This window comes from Crassostrea angulata, chromosome 7, assembly GCF_025612915.1.
Source record: "Crassostrea angulata isolate pt1a10 chromosome 7, ASM2561291v2, whole genome shotgun sequence".
In the NCBI taxonomy this organism is placed as follows: Eukaryota; Metazoa; Mollusca; class Bivalvia; order Ostreida; family Ostreidae; genus Magallana; species Magallana angulata.
Genome location: NC_069117.1, coordinates 57225013 through 57244429, shown reverse-complemented (window position 1 = coordinate 57244429; position 19417 = coordinate 57225013). Strand labels below are relative to the sequence as shown.

Below are 19417 nucleotides of genomic sequence, written 5' to 3'. Positions count from 1 at the left end.
ACAGAACTTAAAAGATGCAAGACTGTAGTTTCTTTTTCCAGTCTGTAATAATTGTAAACTTTATGGCTCATCAGATGTGCAATTTTATTGAACGAGGGCGGATGGGACCGGGTCCACAGACAAGCGTGATCTTCTTACGAATTATTTTCCCAGACACATGCATAAGCTGATTCAGTGGCATTCTTTATTACTAATAAATCTTCTATTTTCTTTGAAGTTGAGTTTGGGCTTTAATAGACCTTTTCCTCATTCTTTGAATTTTGTTGCAATTTGCAAGAAAATGGCTGTAAGCAGCAGGGACTACGATATTTGATGGTAGACGCCGATGTATAATGATTTGCTGTATATTTGATGGTAAACGCCGATGTATAATGATTTGCTGTATAAGGCAGTTTTCTTGTTTTTATGGATTCTAAAACAGTATCCAGTACATTATGTTGCTCTTGTTTTCCGTATCTATCATGTATAGAGATGAAAATCGTGCTTAGATGATTAGCCAAACTACGATCTCGCTCTAGAATATAATATTTTTATATTATTTATATATTACATTTTTATAAAAAAAAAATGATTAGTCACTTAGATAAAGTTGCTAAAAAAAGAGATCATAACATTGGTATACGTTTCAGTTAAAGGTTTGCTTTCATCTGTTAATAATGTAATTTATAAACACATCGAGTCTGTTTATCTTCTTTGTCAAGAGTCATTTTGTTAAAGAAATGGTAATTATTTACTTAACATTATTTGTAAAAAAAAAAAAAAAAACCAAAAAAAAACAAAAAAAAGAAATAAGGTAATGGTAAGATATCGACTCCATTTTGTATAACGGCCAATGATGTAACCTACCGGAAGTATTTGGGAATTAGCAATTGGTTCTGGTCGTTACGTATTCTGCGCCAAGTAATCGGTACTTAAAGGGAGAACACGAATCATTTATATTTTTGGACATAATTTGAAGTTTTTATTGATGTAAAAAGAAAATAAACTCTCAATGTCCATCACTGAAATTACAGCTGACAGCACAGGATGTGGAGCCTAAAGAACAGAACTCAACCCAAGAACGGGGAAAAAAAAAACCTTTTAAAGACTCTAAATTCATTAACTAAAGCATTTCAGTTTTATTGCGTTCAGAAAATATCATGATTATAGTCTCTATTATCTGGATGAAACTAGACTCCAGATTAGATAGTTACACAAACTGTACTATGTTCATATTATTAAAAATATACATAGAGAATATATATGAATATTTACTTTTCCAGTGTCTTTGTCTGTGATACACTACGAATAGCTTTTGTAATGTATAGTTCAATACATTTCATCAATGACTATTTTACTATTTAATCGTACAATTGCTAAAAATATAAAAAATACATCTATAAGAAATGAGGTGATCAAATTCGACCGGGCTTAATCGGGCTTAATTGCATTTGATCACCCTGACTGTATTTGATCACCTCATTGTACTAAAAAATATCCTTTAATCCTTAAAAAGTAACATATTACGTACTTAGCACCGTGGTTTGAGTTCAAAGGAGAAAACTGTTCATGGGAGGGGTCTCGGGTTGAAGAAGTACGCCGACGGATTGCATGCATGCTGATCTAATAGCAATATTTTAAGAGACTACAGGGTACAACCATCGATTGAACTCAAGGATATCAGACGGTTTATCTAAGGAATAGACTTACCAAAACAAATTTACCTGTCCAAGCACCATTATATTGAATAAAAATTGTTTGTATTTAAATAATTTTAAATATTATAATCAGCATTAATCTTGATAGGTTCATGAGTAATAACGCGTAAACATGAGGCAAATTGGACAAAAATGGTTACATAATCACGGCAGAAAGGGTAAGAAGTGCAATCCTTGTTAATGAAGATCGTGATCGCCAAAGCAGATAGAAATTGACTTCTTTCTGGAGCTAAAACAATCCATGGTAAAACTGATAGAACTTGCCTCCGGGTTTTTTTTCTATAGCTATAAACATAACCCAATCTATTGTTTAAACTGATAGAAATTTACTTTTTTCTTATATAGAGCAAACTCATTCCTAACACTGTTTTGAAAATGTGTTCTATTCATTGTTTCTCGACTTCCATTTTTTTGTTAATGAAGTTCACGTACAACTCCAAAACATAAATCTCTCTCTCCCTATAGAAGTCTATATTTGATTTTATTTAAAAGGTACATGTACCTGGTAAATTCGCTGAAAGATTGTGAGTTTTTTAAAGCATTTCGGCCAAACAAGAAATATCCGCATCTTATCAGTAGACCTGTATCACCGTGCTCTTGGACCTAGAGGACATCTGTCTCGAAATTTGACCAAACTGTGACCCATCAGTGTTATGCAGACCTAGCATTCAATTCACCTGCCTTTTATCTGAAAACTTTAAGATATATGGATTCCTGTTATCAAGGTTTTGAATGCTTGTCTTACCTTCACCCTAATATTGTCATTTGGTATCCGACGAGCTAACGTACACGGAGGTAAGTCCCCTTTTCGTGCTCCCCAAATATTATCTATTCTATAGGTGACTTGCAGCAACCAAACGTTGACCTTTTTTTTACTTGCACTGTATTTGCACTGTCGGTAAGTGTAAAGATAAAGACAATTATCAGTCAAGACAATGCTACCTGTTTGTAGCTTTAAACGTTTATCAAAATACTCATATAGAAACTTATTAGCAATTAAAAAAAATGTCAAACTAATCAAAACATTCTAGTATATGAAATCTGCATGAAGTAAGATATTTTATTAACTGATTACTAAATAATTGACATTATCATTTTGAAAGAAAGTTCACTTTTCACATGGTGAAATTCATCATACACGGCATATATACTGTTAAAAAGTAGAACAAAACGACAAAACAAATTAAATATTAATATAATGTTTTGACACGATTTTAAATCTGATATATCAATTTAGCATTTAGTCCAATTGTTTGATACCGCAATCTCAAAAAGTTGACAAAATAGCTTAATTATCAGAGAAAAAACTTACAGGACACAATAGAAAACACCATGGTTTAATCATCAAGGCGAAATAGTTGAAAAACAATTCCAATTTTAAATTTTGTAGACGGAAAAAAGCGAAGGCCCCTACCGTCTTGACAAGAAATTCTCAGAGTTAGCTACACTAGTTGTCAACCTTTTTAAAAATATATTAATGCAAACATCTCGAAATAAAAAGATCGGGGCTTTTCTGAGTATACATTATTATAACAAGCATTCTGAGAGTATTGCATAAGCAATACACGTCCCCCACCGGTTTGTGGAAATTGTGGAAAGAATGCACTGTTATGCTGAATATCGAACCCGAACATTAACAAATTGGAGTATAAAAAATTAATTTTCTTGAAAATATGTCAACCAGACGATACAAAAGTGTAAACTTGATCTGTAGTTTGACATTTTGAAGCTGTTCAGCAAATTTCATATTTTTACTCAAACGCATAAAGAAAAAAGTGTGCAAAACTGAAGTGGGACAGACAGACGGACGGACTGACGGACGCAGAGGAAAGCTATAGTCCCCTCCGGTGAAAACCGGTAGGGGACTAATAAGTGAAAATGTAGGTTCCCTTTTCTGGGATTTGGGACGTGATTCTCAGGTTCATTCACTAATGGTTATCTTTATATATTTTAACAAACCAACAACGTTAAACTTCATGTCTTTAAGAAAATTTAAGAAAAAAAATATGAATCTTAATCGATTTTAAACTTTATTTCTCAATAAATGACAACGATACCGCTGTATCAGGGCGGTAAGCATAGTAACGTAATGAGCTGGACTGTTTGCTGTTTGATAAACCTAGTAGATAACTTGTCGTCACGGACAGCAGACGGGTCAATGATTAAATTTGAATGACAAATGTGATGAAACAAGAGGCTCGTGAGCCACATTGCTCACTTCACAAACACAGTTACTGTACTGTTTTGGTCTGTGCTGGAATAGTGTCACTTGCTTTACTAAAGTGATATACAGTTATCTTCTTTTACATCTATTATTCTGTTCATCTTACTCGATCAACCTTTGCGTGCACACGTTAAAGTCCTGTGTTTGTCTAAAACAAATTAGATTCTTTTTGTGGCCCTTTTATGACATTCTGTGGTCATTGTGCAAAAACAATTTATTACCTTGATTTTTCATTTTAATTATATATTTTAATTTTTGATTTCTTCAAAAGACGAATTCCAAAGTTGTGACTTTTGTTGACTGCGATCTAAATTCCTTCCTTACTTAGCTTAACAACAACACGTCAGTTATAAAACATTATCTATCATTCAGGATATCAATTTTTTTAGAAAAAGATTTTTGATTCGCCATACCATATATTTATTGATCATCTTTTATTGAAAAGGAGAAAGCATTCGCACGATGCAAGAAAAATAATTTGCATTATGCGATACCAGAAATTATATAGCTCCAATCTATACTATTATATTGAAATAATAATTGACTCGAATTTTCGGGCTTTAATACCGATGATTCGTAGAGTGATGCCTTTTGTTTTATATATTTTAAACATCATTGGTACTTGAAGATTACCATTTGTTTTTATTTTTTTTTCAATCAAACTTCTCTAATTAACGAAAATTCCTAAAAAATAAAATCCGGAAATCATTTGGATTTTTTGGGTTTTACAATATTGCGCATGTGCATTACATTCATGCTTAATCACGGGAAACTCTTAAAATTTTATATCACATTTGCATGGATAAACTCAGAAACGATAATACAAATACGTGCTAATTTTCATCGAAAATTTGCTATATATTCTGTTAATCAAAGAAAATAGGGGAGATAACTGTAACTCAGTGCATTTAAAATGAAAAATCCCAAGAGTTCCGAATGTCAACATGGTGTGAAAATTTAAAGCGAGTAAAAACGTAGGTGAAAAAGTGTCGTTTCGGAGCGATTCTGTAATTTTTGCTACTTTACGGGTATATAGGAGGCATTTTAATTGTGGCGAAGGCCTGTCCCGAGACACAGGTGGATTATTCTAACTAAGCAGAGCGTAGTGAAATTAATAGCGTTTTTGTAGGCTTAATGCTTGGTTATGTAAATGTCAACAATACGGTGTGTCGATGTATCCATTTCGTAAATGTCCGATATCATTTGCAATGTCAACTTGTGCTAGCACGGGTCAAAGTTTAGTGCTATAAAAAAATCATAAATTCAAGTTGTGTTTGCATTTAATAGTTTAAACTATCATTTTTCGTTCAACCACAAAGGTACCAAAACATACTAAGTTCAAATAAAAAACAATTGAATGATATCATATTGGTCAAATGACATGATTGCTAACTCTTCAGACAATCTAATGAAAGGGCGAGAATGTCAATATTTAAACATGATTTAAAATTGATAAAGTAGTACTCCAATGAACAGATGAGATACAATCTACAAAACCGCTTATCTACCACATCAAGTTTCACCCAGGTTTAATGAACAATTCTTTGAAAGTTTCTTAAATTTGAAAGACCAGACAACTTTTAATAGTTTTCATTTCTTTTTATCAATGAAGATAGACCTCTCAATGTCCGAGGGGACACAAAGTAAATCAGCTGGTTTTAAGCCCCTAGTTTTGACCTTGTCTAAAAATAAAGTTAAGTGAACTTCTGACTCCGATGTTGTGTTTTACACAACGAGTATGTTTAATTAAATTTAGGTTTTGTACACAAGCGAAATCAAGAAAATCTGAGGCGACTAGTGGTTGCGATAAAAGAATGTTTAAGCTTTCATTCTGCCTTTTTCACTGGCCTCTTCATTTTTAGGATGCAAAGAAATGCATTAGAACAATGATAAATATGCGACATGTATTACCGGTAGTTGTTGTTTGATCAATATAAGATTCTTTATTTACATTAAAAGAAATATGATTATGGTTTGAGGAAAACATTTTTTTCAAACCTTTGGTAATGCATTTCTAATCATAACCTAAATGTTGTCTAGTAACAAGCGAAATATAGAACTCACTCTTCTTGTGCACTGTTAATATTCAAAATAACACGCTATGAACAATCTAGAAACTACTGAGGTATTTTAATGTTACTTGCAAATAGAAAAACAGGATTGTGTATTGATTGAGCCAATCAAATGTCTCTTTTCATTGACCAGTTAGTATGCAGATTTTAACAAACGAGCAAAATCAGATTAAAACTTATAAGTAATTATATCCTTTATACAGCTATTCCCTTGTTCTTGATTAATCGTTAATTCGTTAATGACTTGTTGATTAGGCCTTTATGTTAGAATAAAATTACAAAGGATTTTCGGGAATCAACAGAACTGTTCGCTATACCATACTGTTCTAAGATGTCAGTTGTCTCAGAGACTTGGGTTAAGGTGCCCCGGTGACCTCGTGTCTCTATCATTGATAATGTCCTCTAGAGATTTGATTGATATTATCATGGTCACTCGACAGTTGGCTGTTATTGTCTCATAATATGTTGACAAACACAATACTAGTATCTAGTTGTACCGAGGTGTCTGCATTTAGTGGTACGGGCTTCGTCTACGTGAAAAAGAATTGTGACCCCTGTATTTTGTTTCCAACCGGGGCTCTGACAATAATTATTTGGCTGAATATTAAAAATATCTTTGTTAAGCATGATAAAATCAATATCTCGTATTTTAAGGAAAATAAAAAAAACATTATCAAATTCAATTTTCATAAATTGAAAATTGTAAAAGTCCTTGAGGGTTTTAAAATAAAATCTAAAAATTGATATTATTATTTCTTTAAGTAAATTTTATGTCTATTTGAAAAGAAAATACGTCAACGTCAAAATATTAAAGTATCAACAGCTCCCTGACTTCATATTTCAGGCAACCATTTTACTATTGAGGAACATATTTATGTACAGTATAGATAAGGTGCCATGCATAACATTTTTTATTCACATGAAACATTTGAAGTATACTGTGTCATTAATATTCGAGGGTATCAATTTTCGAGGATAAAGTGAAAAAATCACAGTTTCAAGAATAAGTAAATTCGTAGCCAATGACCCTATAAAAACAAAATGTTAATTAATAGAAATTTCACTTCAATGAACATGTAATTTTGTGGATCAACTTAAAAACGAAATTCACGAAAATTAGTATTCAGCAAATATTGATGAAATCCCTGTTTACCCTTAGTCTAAGTAAAAAATAATAATTGTTAAAAACAGTCCTTAATGTTGTCAATCCGACTTTTTCGCAAATATTTACACATTAGCAAATAAAACAGTAACAAACATTCATTTTGTAGCTACATACAAATCCAAGTTAACTCTTGTGCATGATGCAATCCACTAATAGGACATGAAATTATTCAATTCTAATCAATTTCATGCTATTACAAAGACCAAATTAAGAAATTTTTTTCTTGAACCTCATTTTATAGGTTACAGTATTTCAAATGGTAACTTAACGAAACTAAGTTCGAATTACGAATAATTCAGTGTTAGGTGCTATTGCTGCTTATTTGTTAGACAATTCAATGAAAGGACAAGAAAGTCAATATTTAAACAATGATACATGTTAATCAGCAACACAACTCGATACTTTAAATAAAGTCAAGAGACAAACGTTATGTAATTCGGTTATCTAACTATGAATACCACTCTACAATTCTTTGATAATATTAAGTATCATTCTGTATATTTATAAAATCAGACTTTTGTGTAATAATATTTGATATATGTCGTCTTTTCGCACGTTTATATATATATATATTTATTTGTTTAATTTTTGCAACTTTTTTCTATATTTAAGTTTTACCTCTTCTCGAATCACTTCTTGTCTTAGATACAATGAATTGAAAATGTACAATAATAATCGATAGAAATGGAATAGACCTAATGTTAATGGTAATGTGTGAGATACAAAGTAGCGTGCATTTGACTGTATAGTTAAATGTTTTGATCTCCGACCGTACCAAGATTTTACGATGCTGTTTATACTTGCTTTGTAATATATTCATGTAACGCAACAGTTTACATAATCATTACATAAAGAAAAACTTTTTAAAAAAACGCTATTAACATTTGACACAACAGCTATTTTCTGTAAAAAAAAAAAAAAAAAAAAAAAAAAGGTTTTAAAGACTTTGTTTTTCAACATGAAGTTAAAATATTTGCAAAAGGACATTCTTGCTCATCAAGGGGTAGAAACAGTTAAATTTACTTTCGGATTTAATGGTAATACATGGAAATATTATATTTTAAGCAGAAAAGAAGGAATTAAATCACGAAATCGTAAAAATATATGCAAGTAACAATATTTGTAATACTTCCTAATTTTTGTTTTGTATCAATTAATTAATATAAATTCTAAAAATTTGCATTTTAAAACTTCACAACTATTGATAAAAGTTGTAAAGCTGTTACACGTTTTAAAATTTGATTTCAGTTGAGAATATCTGTTAAGAAAATGACGTACATTTTGGATAATCAAAGTTTGTTCTTTGATAATAATTATTTAATTGATTTTAATGATAGGAAAAAAACTTAACCCCCCCCCCCCTAAAAAAAGGCGAGACGGAATCACCTCAGTGTAAATTCTTATAGACAGTTTTTATTTTGCATTATCTTGTTCAAATGACTTAAACTAACCATTTTTCTGGAACTCCTTATTTGTAAAACGCTGAATATTACTTCCAGTTTTCATATATAGAAATGAACAACTTGACAGATCTCTACGGAAGTCAGGATGAGAAAAGTCACATATGGGGATCAAGCTTTCTGAACCTGGACAATGGTAACAGCTGGCAGACTGTTGGAACTCAGTATCCCGATCCCGACTCAGAAGACGAGGGTGAAGTTGAGGACGAGGAATGGGAAAGGAAACACCTCCGATATGGCTGGGGGAAATTTACACCAGAGTAAGTGTTCACCATCGAATCATCAACAAGCCTAGCATTCAATTGAATAAGTAGCTCATCAACAACTTTACTTTCATTATTATCAAAAAGATTGGCTAATGCTTTGTGTAAATCTAAGTTATTTGTAATATTTACATCAATATTTTCATTTTATCTTATTATTCAGTTAATAATAGTCATTCAATATGTCGTTTCATTGTCCAACTCAGCACGTATATAGTATAACCACTATTATATAATTATAAATTTAAAATTGAAAAATTTGTCATTCTGGTCCAATAAATAAGTTTCAAACATTAGTAACTGGTCCAGCTTTCAGTACTTACAATTCTTTGATGCATCAGAGGTAACGCTTTAAAAAACATCTGGTTGCGTTATAGTTTTGGTTACATTATATAAAGCGTTTAACGAATATGCTAACTGCTAAACTTAAAACCATGTTTTGCTTTAGTACAATGAATAAAAGATATAATTAAGTAAAAATATGTGACAATGTTTCAATTTCCGATGGTTCTCTTAATTTCGCCCAGTTAGACTTTCGTAATAATCGCAGCGAATCTCGATCTTATTGTTCAATAACTAAGATCAATATACAACACAGATCAATAGTAACAATGTAGGCCTAATACATGTCAAGCATATTTTACTCTTTTGTATATATAAAACAATCCAAACATTCGATTTTAACTCTCACCGATGGTACTCATTCTTCACCTATATTTTTTCGTTTCTCACTAGTTCAGGTCTTTATTCGCTCCAATGGTTACGTTTCCTTCACCTATGTTTTCCTGTTTCTCTCTAGCTGCCTCCAGGTCTTCAACTCCATCCGGTGGTACGTATTCTTCACCTGTGTGTTCAGCTTGTTCCAGGGATACCTCGTCAATGGCGTCATCAACGCCATCATTTCCACGCTGGAGAAGAGATTCGAGCTTCCCAGCTCTAAGTCCGGTCTCATCGTTAGTTCTAACGACTTCATCGCCTTCTTCTTAGTGTTGTTCATCAGTTTCTATGGCGGAGAGAGACACAAGCCTCGGTTGATCGGGCTCGGTATCATCACGCTCGGAATCGGCTCCTTCATATTTTCATTACCCCACTTCTTCACAGGATTATACAGCGTGTCAGGAGGTAACCAGTCAGTTTCATTGACCCAATATAAATCATTTTAACTATAATATAGTCAACTCATTTGGGAAACGTTTCTTAAATCCAATCGAACTCGAAATCTGCTTATAAGAAGTGTAATGTTTTCTTCTTTGAGTTCAAAGTAAGACAAATAACTTGTAATCGTCGCAAACTCATGACGCTTACTGACGGTGAACAAACTGAAAAATAAGTAGTTTCATAACTACTATAGTCTGTCGCAAGTTATTGCTTCCATCAATTTTTGATGATTTTTAATAAAAATACACATACCTGTGAAAGAAATACAATTGAAATCGATGAAAGGGAATATATCCAAGATATCTTCATTGAACAATTATCCCTTTTCACTCATAAAATTTTACAGGAACGAAAACAATTTTCGTACGGAGATTTGTAATGGGAAATGTTTACATCTTTTCTCCATTCGGAATACACTCGGAATACATCGCGCAATTTTTCAACATTATCATCCGGGCTTTTTAATGGCTGATCCAATGCAAAATCTCCGTAGACTTTCAATTTTTGGATGTGTATTGAAACCTGAAGTGGTAGAGGGGGCGTTTCTAAACAGATAATCTGGACATTTTTCATATTAGTGGATGAACGTAGTTTGAGCACAAAGGTATTTACTATTATTGAAATATCAAGCAAAAGTGGTGGAAGCAAAAACTCGGGACAGAGTATAATTGTTTTTTAATCCACTGATTAGAAAGCGGATTTTTTGTTATTGGGGGATCATGGATAAACAATAGTTCTACTGTCAGCATTCATTTCTCTCACAAAAGTGTGAAGACCCCCGTGTGGATTTGGCCTAAAATTATAAAACCAAACGAAAAGTTTGCCTATTGTAAGTGAGCGGTAGTGAAACTTACTCCTATCTCAGAATGCATGTTTTCATTACACTTTGTATTACTCCAAACTAAAGGGTCATGTTATTTTTGAAAACGAGGGAAACCCTCAACGAGTTGGCTAGGCTTTCTAACAATGGGTATGAAAGCGATTCCTAAATGCATTTACTATAAATTTAGATGCTGATGATTTCGAGAACGTTTGTTACGCGAACGCCACAAGTACGCCGTGTTTAGAGACCAACACTGAATCCAATGTTCAGAACTACCTATATGTGTTCATGCTGGCCAACGCCCTCCACGGCGCCGGATCCACCCCCATGTTTACTCTGGGCACAACCTACATCGACAACAACACGAAAGCCAAGAACACTTCCTTTTACTTAGGTAGATAATACTAGATGTAAAGGATCATTGAACTTTATGATGGAACTTAATTGCAACATCTTTAAGTTCAAAAATACATGTGATGTTTTTCCTACAGATGTTGGTATTTTTGTTTTGTGTATTCAGGACTCATATATGCAGCGGCCTCTGTGGGCGTGGCGGCGGGATACATGCTTGGTGCTCAGACATTGTCTATTTACACAGATTTTGATAAAGTAAATCCCGAAGAGTAGGTGTTTTTTTTTATTTCAATATGACCAAAGCTACTTAGTATCCACATTGCTATAAAAATATTATAAGGTCGCCAAATTTTTTTATAACAATTGAAAGTATTTAATTGACAGTCTAAACTTGACACCGATTGACCCTCGCTGGGTTGGGGCGTGGTGGATCAACTTCCTCATCGTGGGTTCCGTAATGATGCTGATAACTGTTCCTGTTCTTGGATTTCCTAAACGACTTCCTGGTATTAATAATAGGCATCTTGATATGATATGCACTAGACAAGAATTCGTGATTCTTGTGAATTCTGACGGATGGTTTGGTATTATAATAAACAGGAAGCAGGAAGCTTTTGGAAGAGCGGGAGGAAGAGGCGTACGTTTCGGCGAAGACCGAAGATGAAGACCCTACACAGAGACCCGGATGGAGGGATTTCCCACGGATGTTGGTGGCGCTGGTACGGGGGCTAACTTTTGTTATCTTTTGCTCCTTTGAACACATTAAAAATATTAGTATTGTGCGTAAGCTAATGCTTTTGAAATGGCTGGAGCGATTTTATTTAAATTAAGATGAGTCTCCGTTTCATTTTAAGGCACGTTCATTTTTTTTGGTACCACCCTCCAGATCACTCTTTTGCTTAGATTCTAGCACCTCTTAAACACGCGTTCTCTTAATGCACTTGCAAATATATTCGAAATTCGGTCTGTTTAAACTATCACCGATAGACATTTATTTTAAGATTGTTAGTTAATTCAATTTTCGCTTGTTTTTCTAAATTTTGGAATAAGAAGAACTGTGACAAGTATTTCCTATATAACAGATAATGAACCCAACTTTCCTGTTCCTTGCCCAGGCAACTTGTACAGAGGGGATGATCGTCAGTGGAATAGCTGCCTTTGGAGCCAAGTTTTTCCAGGAAAAATTCAATTTACCAGCTCCTTTTGCTGGACTTCTGATGGGTTAGTTTGATATACATGACTCTTTGCTGACCTTGGTAATATAACTGAAAATGATTATTTGTTAATCATAAGTAAAATAATAACATACTTTGAACAAAATATCTTCTAGGAATTGTGACAGTTCCAGGCGCTGGAGGAGGAATGCTGTTGGGAGGATTGTTGGTAAAGAAGCTCAAATTGAAAGTGAGGGGGATCATAAGAATGGACCTTACTGTGGCTATCATTGCTTTAATCTTTGGGTGTTTATTCTTTATCCAATGCCCCAAAATGCAAATGGCTGGTGTAACCTCAGAATATATTACCAAAGGGTCAGTATTTCTACTCAATATCGTACAACTTTTGATATTTTATATGCATGTAAAGTGAAAAATAGAGTCATGGGAATAAGGGGTAGGATTTGTTTTAGAGAATTTGGAGATGTCGAGAGTAACTTAACAGGTTCCTGCAATGCCGCGTGCCATTGTTCATCCATTTTCTATGAACCAGTGTGTGGTATGGACGGACAGGTCTACTTTTCCCCTTGTCATGCAGGATGTAGACTTAATTACAAGTGGATGGACGGCCCTATGGGTAAATTTAAGGTACTCATCAGCACCGTTTGTGTTTATATCTAAAAAATCATTTGTACATATTTGTTTCGAATCAAAAAACAACTGGGTTTTTTTCAGGCTTATATGGACTGTACCTGTATTCAAAACAGCTTTATGTATGCAGCGATGATGGAGAACAAGACGAGAGAAGCAGCAGAAACTACAACCATTTCAGTGACGTCATCTACCGTAATATCCAATCAAACGAACGCTACAGCCATGCCAAACGCCTTCCAGGGAATCTGTCCCGGCGACTGCAAGCTGATCTGGGTCGTTGTTCCGTTGCTATTTATAGGCATGCTGATGACGTTTACCACCGTCTCACCGACACAAACAGCGACTTTAAGGTAAAATCGAAAACACTGCAACTTACAATGTAAATTATACTTCAATTTAACTGCATTGTTGAACATATTAGACATATAACACATAGTAAAAGCAAGTAAATCTGATAATATCATTTGCAAGCTTTCTCTCTGAGTACATGTAGCGATTTTCGATCGTTTAAACAGGTTGGGACCAATCGCACAAATGGGGTATAATGATAGCCCTTTTGGGATATAATAGCCCAAATGGGGTATAAATTTAAAGTGCAAATGATAAAAAAAATTGATTTGGTATTTTTATATAAATCCGCATTAATGTGTATCAAATGCAGCAACTTTTGGTCAAGAAGTTTTTCTATGTGTCTATAGTTTGTAAGATTGATCCCCAAGAAGTTTTGGATATACTGAGGGTTCAATCTCGATAATAGTACGGTTACAGAAAAAGTTGTTTACAAAAAGTTGTTACATTTCTTCTGTTCTAATCTGGATTTCTATCAAAAATTTCAAAATCAAATTTTTTTATTTTTTGCACTTTAAATTCATATCCCATTTCTGCTATTATATCCCAAACGGGCTATTATATCCCATTTGGGCGATTGGTCCCAACCTGTTAAATATTTAATTTCTGTTTCTTGTACAACAAATACATAATTATGCCCATTTTGATATATAATTATTTTTTATTGTACTTAAGATGTTTTTTCTTTTTTTTATCACTGATCAATAGATAAAATGTTACCCTGCGATTCATCCTATTTGAATGTTTTTCAGATGCGTGGCACCTAAACAGAAAACTCTTGCAATCGGGGTGCAGTGGCTCTTTCTCAGACTCTTAGGTACTCGCAAAGTTATAGTAATGTGCAAAGCAAATCCAGATTTCAATTTAAGTCGTTTCATTCTTTAATCTGCAACAATGTCATCACTTTGAAACAAATGAATGAATATAGAACTAGTAAGTTCAAAATGCATAAGTTAATAATCAGCCAGACCCCCGTGTCGCGATGCGCCGTTGCATATCAACGAGTCTATATGGTTCTGATCTAAACCCATCCACGTTTTCACGATTGTAACTTTCTAGTGTGTGATATTTGCTGGCTGAATTTTTTCCACACGATTTTACATGATCTGTTGAACATTTTCTGTCGGATTTAAATCCGGGGAAGCGGCAGGCCATTTCATTTCGGCCATGTGATTCTGTGTATTCAAGGGAACAGATTAAGGTGTGCGGTCTAGCGTTGTTTCAAAACGTATGTTAGATCATTTGTCACATTAGACAATTGCAAACCATTACTAAAATTTCACAGTTTTTTATTGTGGATATATTTCTGCTCACACAAACAAGTGGAGTTAAACCCAACTTGCTTATTTCATCCCACACCGTAACAGCTGGTGAGAACTTCGGCACCATTTTCTTTACAGAAAGTGTCCATATTTTGCCCACTTTTTCTGGGTTCATCTGTAAAATTGAAATCGACTTTCGTCCGTAAAAGTCACACCATCAAAAGTGTAATTCTGATGAAGGATTCCGTCATGCCTCTCTTACGCCTGCTCTGCAGTAACTAGGGCACATATTAAGACACAGGTTACGCTGTTAGAAGAACATCGAAGTGAACCATAAAAGCATACAATATTTTCTCAGCTTTATTCACCAAGCGTGTGCCAACATATGGTAAAAGGCTCTAACAAAAAATAAAACGAAAATAAAGACACCATTACTATACCATGCCATACAATATACACACAGTCACATGCATTTATATTCTAGAAGGCTATCTTCAGAAAACTAAATAAATTCATCATCTTTCAATATACCAGAAACTTTCAAAACAAATGTCTTAAATTAAAACAAGAGCTTGGACTTTAGGTAGTTGTGTCAAACAGCAATGTAATGTAGGCCTGTCTTTTTCATTGCTGGCCACTCAGCCATGGCTCTTTGAAATCAACAAGATTTTCTTTGCTAAGGTAAGACAACGCAATTTGTGTACATTTCGGTTGAAACAACGTCATTTTTTGGGCAGACATGTAGTTACCTATCTGAGGAATAACTACGCTAAACTGGAACTATTCCCTGTTTCAGTAATAAAAACATTCCTGCAAATTCGGGATTTTGAGACGTTTTTAGCTCACCTGAGCTGAAAGCTCAAGTGAGCTATTCTGATCACATTTTGTCCGTCGTCCGTCTGTCCGTCCGTCTGTCCGTCTGTCCGTCTGTAAACTTTTTACATTTTGAACTTCTTCTCTAAAACCGCTTATCCAATTTCAACCAAATTTGGCACAAATCATCCTTATGGGAGGGCGAATATAAATTGCAGAAATAAAAGTTTGATCTGTATTCAAAGCGGAGAAAACCTTGAAACTGTAGAAAAAGGGGGGTGCATTTTTAAAAATCTTCTTCTCAAGAACTACCGAGGCAAATTCAACATAGTTTAGCATAAATTATCCTTATGGGAAGGAAAATATAAATTGCAAAAATTAAGTGGAAATTTTGTTTCAAATCTGAGTTATTACGAAAATAATAATAAAGGAAATGCGTGTTTCAATCAGTTTAATAGCTTCGGGTTCGGCATCCGGTAAAATGATTCCATACTTCTAAAACGAGGTTCTTTGTTTAAAGCAGCCATGACATTATACGAAAAAGGGTCGATCTGACTATGATGAATTTGCTTGTTTTGCAACAGTTCGCGTATGAAGGGAAATTTTGAAACATACAAAATATATTGGTGCCGATTTTGTGAAGTAAATTGAGGCTAAATATTTCAATGCGTTGACAGTTTTCACACATGACGTTGGTGTTAGCTTGTTCTGATTTTCGTTTCGTTCTCATTATGCTTTGTAACCTGGAAACTATCGTCTGTATTTCGTGATTTTTACGTATCAAATCAAACAGAGACTTCGGTAAATCAAACAGTTAACTGTTTACCTGCGCAAATTAAGCAAAATCGGATGTAGGGGACGGGTACTGAAATACAATTCATTCTATCGGTAATTCGGCATTATCTTTTGCGTAATGGTACATGTAGATTAATGCAAAAGGTTTTGTTGAGATGCTCGGCATATTTTCGAGTTTATTCAGTTTAAATAGAGTTTGATATCGCTGACGGAAATATGTAGGTATATACATGTATATATATATGATTCATTTCGAAAAAATAAATTGTGTTCTTTATTTGTTATACATGTAGTGCATGTTTCTTGTGTTTAATTGTTTACAATTTCTATTTACTAACCATATTTGAGTGTTAAGCTTCGAATTATAAGCAAGATACAGCGATTTGCTCACAATTCTATGTTTGTACACAGATCTTAAAAACTAAAGCTTAAAAAAGTAAAATATTTGTCAATATTCATTAAGAAAATTTTCAAAGTCTGTTCTTCCAGACACCAACTTTAACAACTTATTGTATTGTAAACTTAACCTTTTTAGCTCACCTGAGGGTGGGGCCACAATGGGGGGTCGAAGTTTAACAAATGAATATATAGAGTAAATCTTTAAAAATCTTCTCCTCAGAAACTAATCAGCCAGGAAAGCTGAAACTTGTGTGAAAGCATCATCAGGTAATGTAGATACAAATTTGTGAAAATTATGATCCCCGGAGGTAGGGTTGGGCCACAATGAAGGATCGAAGTTTTACATAGGAATATATAGAATAAATCTTTAAAAATCTTCTTCTCAGAAACTAATCGGCCAGGAAAGCTGACACTTGTGTGGAAGGATCCTCAGGTAGTGTAGATTCAAAGTTGTGAAAATCATGACCCCCGGGGTACGGTGAGGCCACAATGGGGGATCGAAGTTTAACATAGGAATATATAGAGTAAATCTTTAAAAATCTTCTTCTCAGAAACTAATCAGCCAGGAAAGCTGAAACTTGTGTGAAAGCATCCTCAGGTAGTGTAGATTCATAGTTGTGAAAATCATGGCCCCCGGGGGTAGGGTGGGGCCACAATGGGGGATCGAAGTTTAAAATAGGAATATATAGAGTAAATCTTTAAAAATCTTCTTCTTAGAAACTAATCAGCCAGGAAAGCTGACACTTTTGTGGATGCATCCTCAGGTAGTGTAAATTCATAGTTGTGAAAATCATGACCCCCGGGGGAAGGGTGGGGCCACAATGGGGGATCGAAGTTAAACATAGGAATATATAGAGTAAATCTTTAAAAATCTTCTTCTCAGAAACTAATCAGCCGGCAATGCTGAAACTTCTTTGGAAGCATCCTCAGGTAGTGTTGATTCAAAGTTGTGAAAATAATAACCCCTGGGGGTAGAATGGGGCCACAATGGGGGTCGAAGTTTAACATATGATTAAATAGAGTAAATCTTTAAAAATCTTCTTCTCAGAAACTAATTAGCCAGGAAAGCTGAAACTTGTGTGGAAGCATCCTCAGGTAGTGTAGATTCAAATTTGTGAAAATCATAACCCTGGGGGTAGGTTTGGGCCACAATGGGAGGTCGATGTTTTAGATAGGAATAAACAGAGTAAATCTTTAAAAATCTTCTTCTCAGAAACTAATCAGCCAGGAAAGCTGAAACGTGTGTGAAAGCATCCTCAGGTAGTGTAGCTTCATGGTTGTGAAAATCATGATCCCCAGGGGTAGGGTGGGGCCACAATGGGGGGGTCAAAATTTAACAAAGGAATATATAGGGTAAATCTTTAAAAATCTTCTCAGAAACTAATCAGCCAGATGTTTCTTTATAATTGTTAAGACTTTGGCCCCAGGACAATTCTTTGGCCTCCCGAGAAGGTTCATAGTTTGATGTACGTTTATATCTAATATATAAACTATTGTTAAGGATCATTTTGAGAACTGCAATACTCAACATATGATAAGACTATAAAATCATCTTGTTAGAAAAGGGACTAATGATTATAAACATAAGAATATCCAGGGGAAAATGGATTTTATTTATACAGGATCTACATGTATTATTGTACATTGTCCAGATAGTTTGTATTATGACTCCATTAAGCTGATTTTATCATACCTATTGTTCCTCAGGTGAGCGATGTGGCCCATGGGCCTCTTGTTCCATTCACGTCTTGTTTTCTTTAACTGAAGTGGGATTTTTGATTTATTTGGAACAATTAAAACAATTCCGGTTTTTTTGTCGATGTGAAAATAATACAAAGAAACTATATTTTAAAAACTATGCATGCATACGATATTGTCCAATAGAAGTAATCAATTACACTTCGGTTTTTTTATTTCAGGAACAACTCCTGGTCCATTAATTCTTGGATCTATCATCGATAGCGCATGCCAAGTGTGGCAGGAAGTGTGCGGAGAAACCGGAAGTTGTTGGGTGTACAAGAAGACAGACATGGGCGTTAAAATGTTTATCTGGTGGTGTCTCACTAAGTTCCTGAGTGTTTTGTTTTATTTCTGTGCTCAGTACTTTTACAAACCACCGGTGAAATCTTTTTCCGACGACGAAGATGAAAAACCGTCCATTAAGCCTTACGAATTTGTTGACGCTAAAGAAAGTGTTATATAAATACCATGTACAGAATATTACAGACTTTTTTAATGGAGCAGCTATCTAACAAATTAAAAACTCAATTGTATTATCAAAGACGATTGATGAAACCATCGCATTCTTTTTGTTATATCTTTAATTCAATGCCAAAATTATGAATCGCCGTTGTCTTAGAGCAAGTACTCTAAATTTAATTACTGTTTATGTTATAATATAACATTTTATATATAATATTTGTTTATTGTTCGGTTCATTGTGTCTTTTAAACTTTAATATCATTTTTGAAATTGAAACTCGCATAGTGTATGTGCCATTTTGGAATATAAGTCATCATTACGTGTTTTGATTGATTTATTTAAAAGGCAAAGACTAGTTTGGATTTTAATACTATTCAATTAGAGTTTCATCATGAATCAAATAAATTCAAACACGAGACGAAAATGAATGAAATCTCTATGAAAACTTTTAATAGACGAGTAGCTCTCTGGTAGAAAGAAAATGGGGGAACAAGATGGCGCAAATGCTCATTCGGTTAAGTATTGAAATACAATTTTGAATTTATTTTTTCCCAATTAAATCGATTCAAATAAA

The 19417-nt window shown here is 34.0% G+C and overlaps 1 protein-coding gene across 2 annotated transcripts; it reads left to right on the top strand.

The window, feature by feature from the left end:
* Positions 1 to 2363: 2363 nt before the first annotated feature.
* On the top strand, positions 2364 to 19164 carry LOC128156720 (solute carrier organic anion transporter family member 4A1-like). 2 transcript variants are annotated; one of them, XM_052818970.1, is made up of 13 exons: positions 2364 to 2492; positions 8658 to 8878; positions 9681 to 10003; positions 11050 to 11256; positions 11383 to 11485; positions 11601 to 11722; positions 11817 to 11935; positions 12299 to 12437; positions 12547 to 12745; positions 12844 to 13018; positions 13106 to 13374; positions 14125 to 14189; positions 18561 to 19164. In XM_052818970.1, the coding sequence occupies exons 2-13, from the start codon at positions 8673 to 8675 to the stop codon at positions 18842 to 18844; spliced, it is 2211 nt and encodes a 736-aa protein (XP_052674930.1). In that variant the 5' UTR covers positions 2364 to 2492; positions 8658 to 8672; the 3' UTR covers positions 18845 to 19164. The 2 variants fall into 2 exon arrangements, with proteins under 2 accessions (XP_052674930.1, XP_052674931.1); XM_052818971.1 differs by having other exon boundaries at positions 2469 to 2492; positions 8671 to 8878.
* The last annotated feature ends 253 nt before the right edge of the window (positions 19165 to 19417 follow it).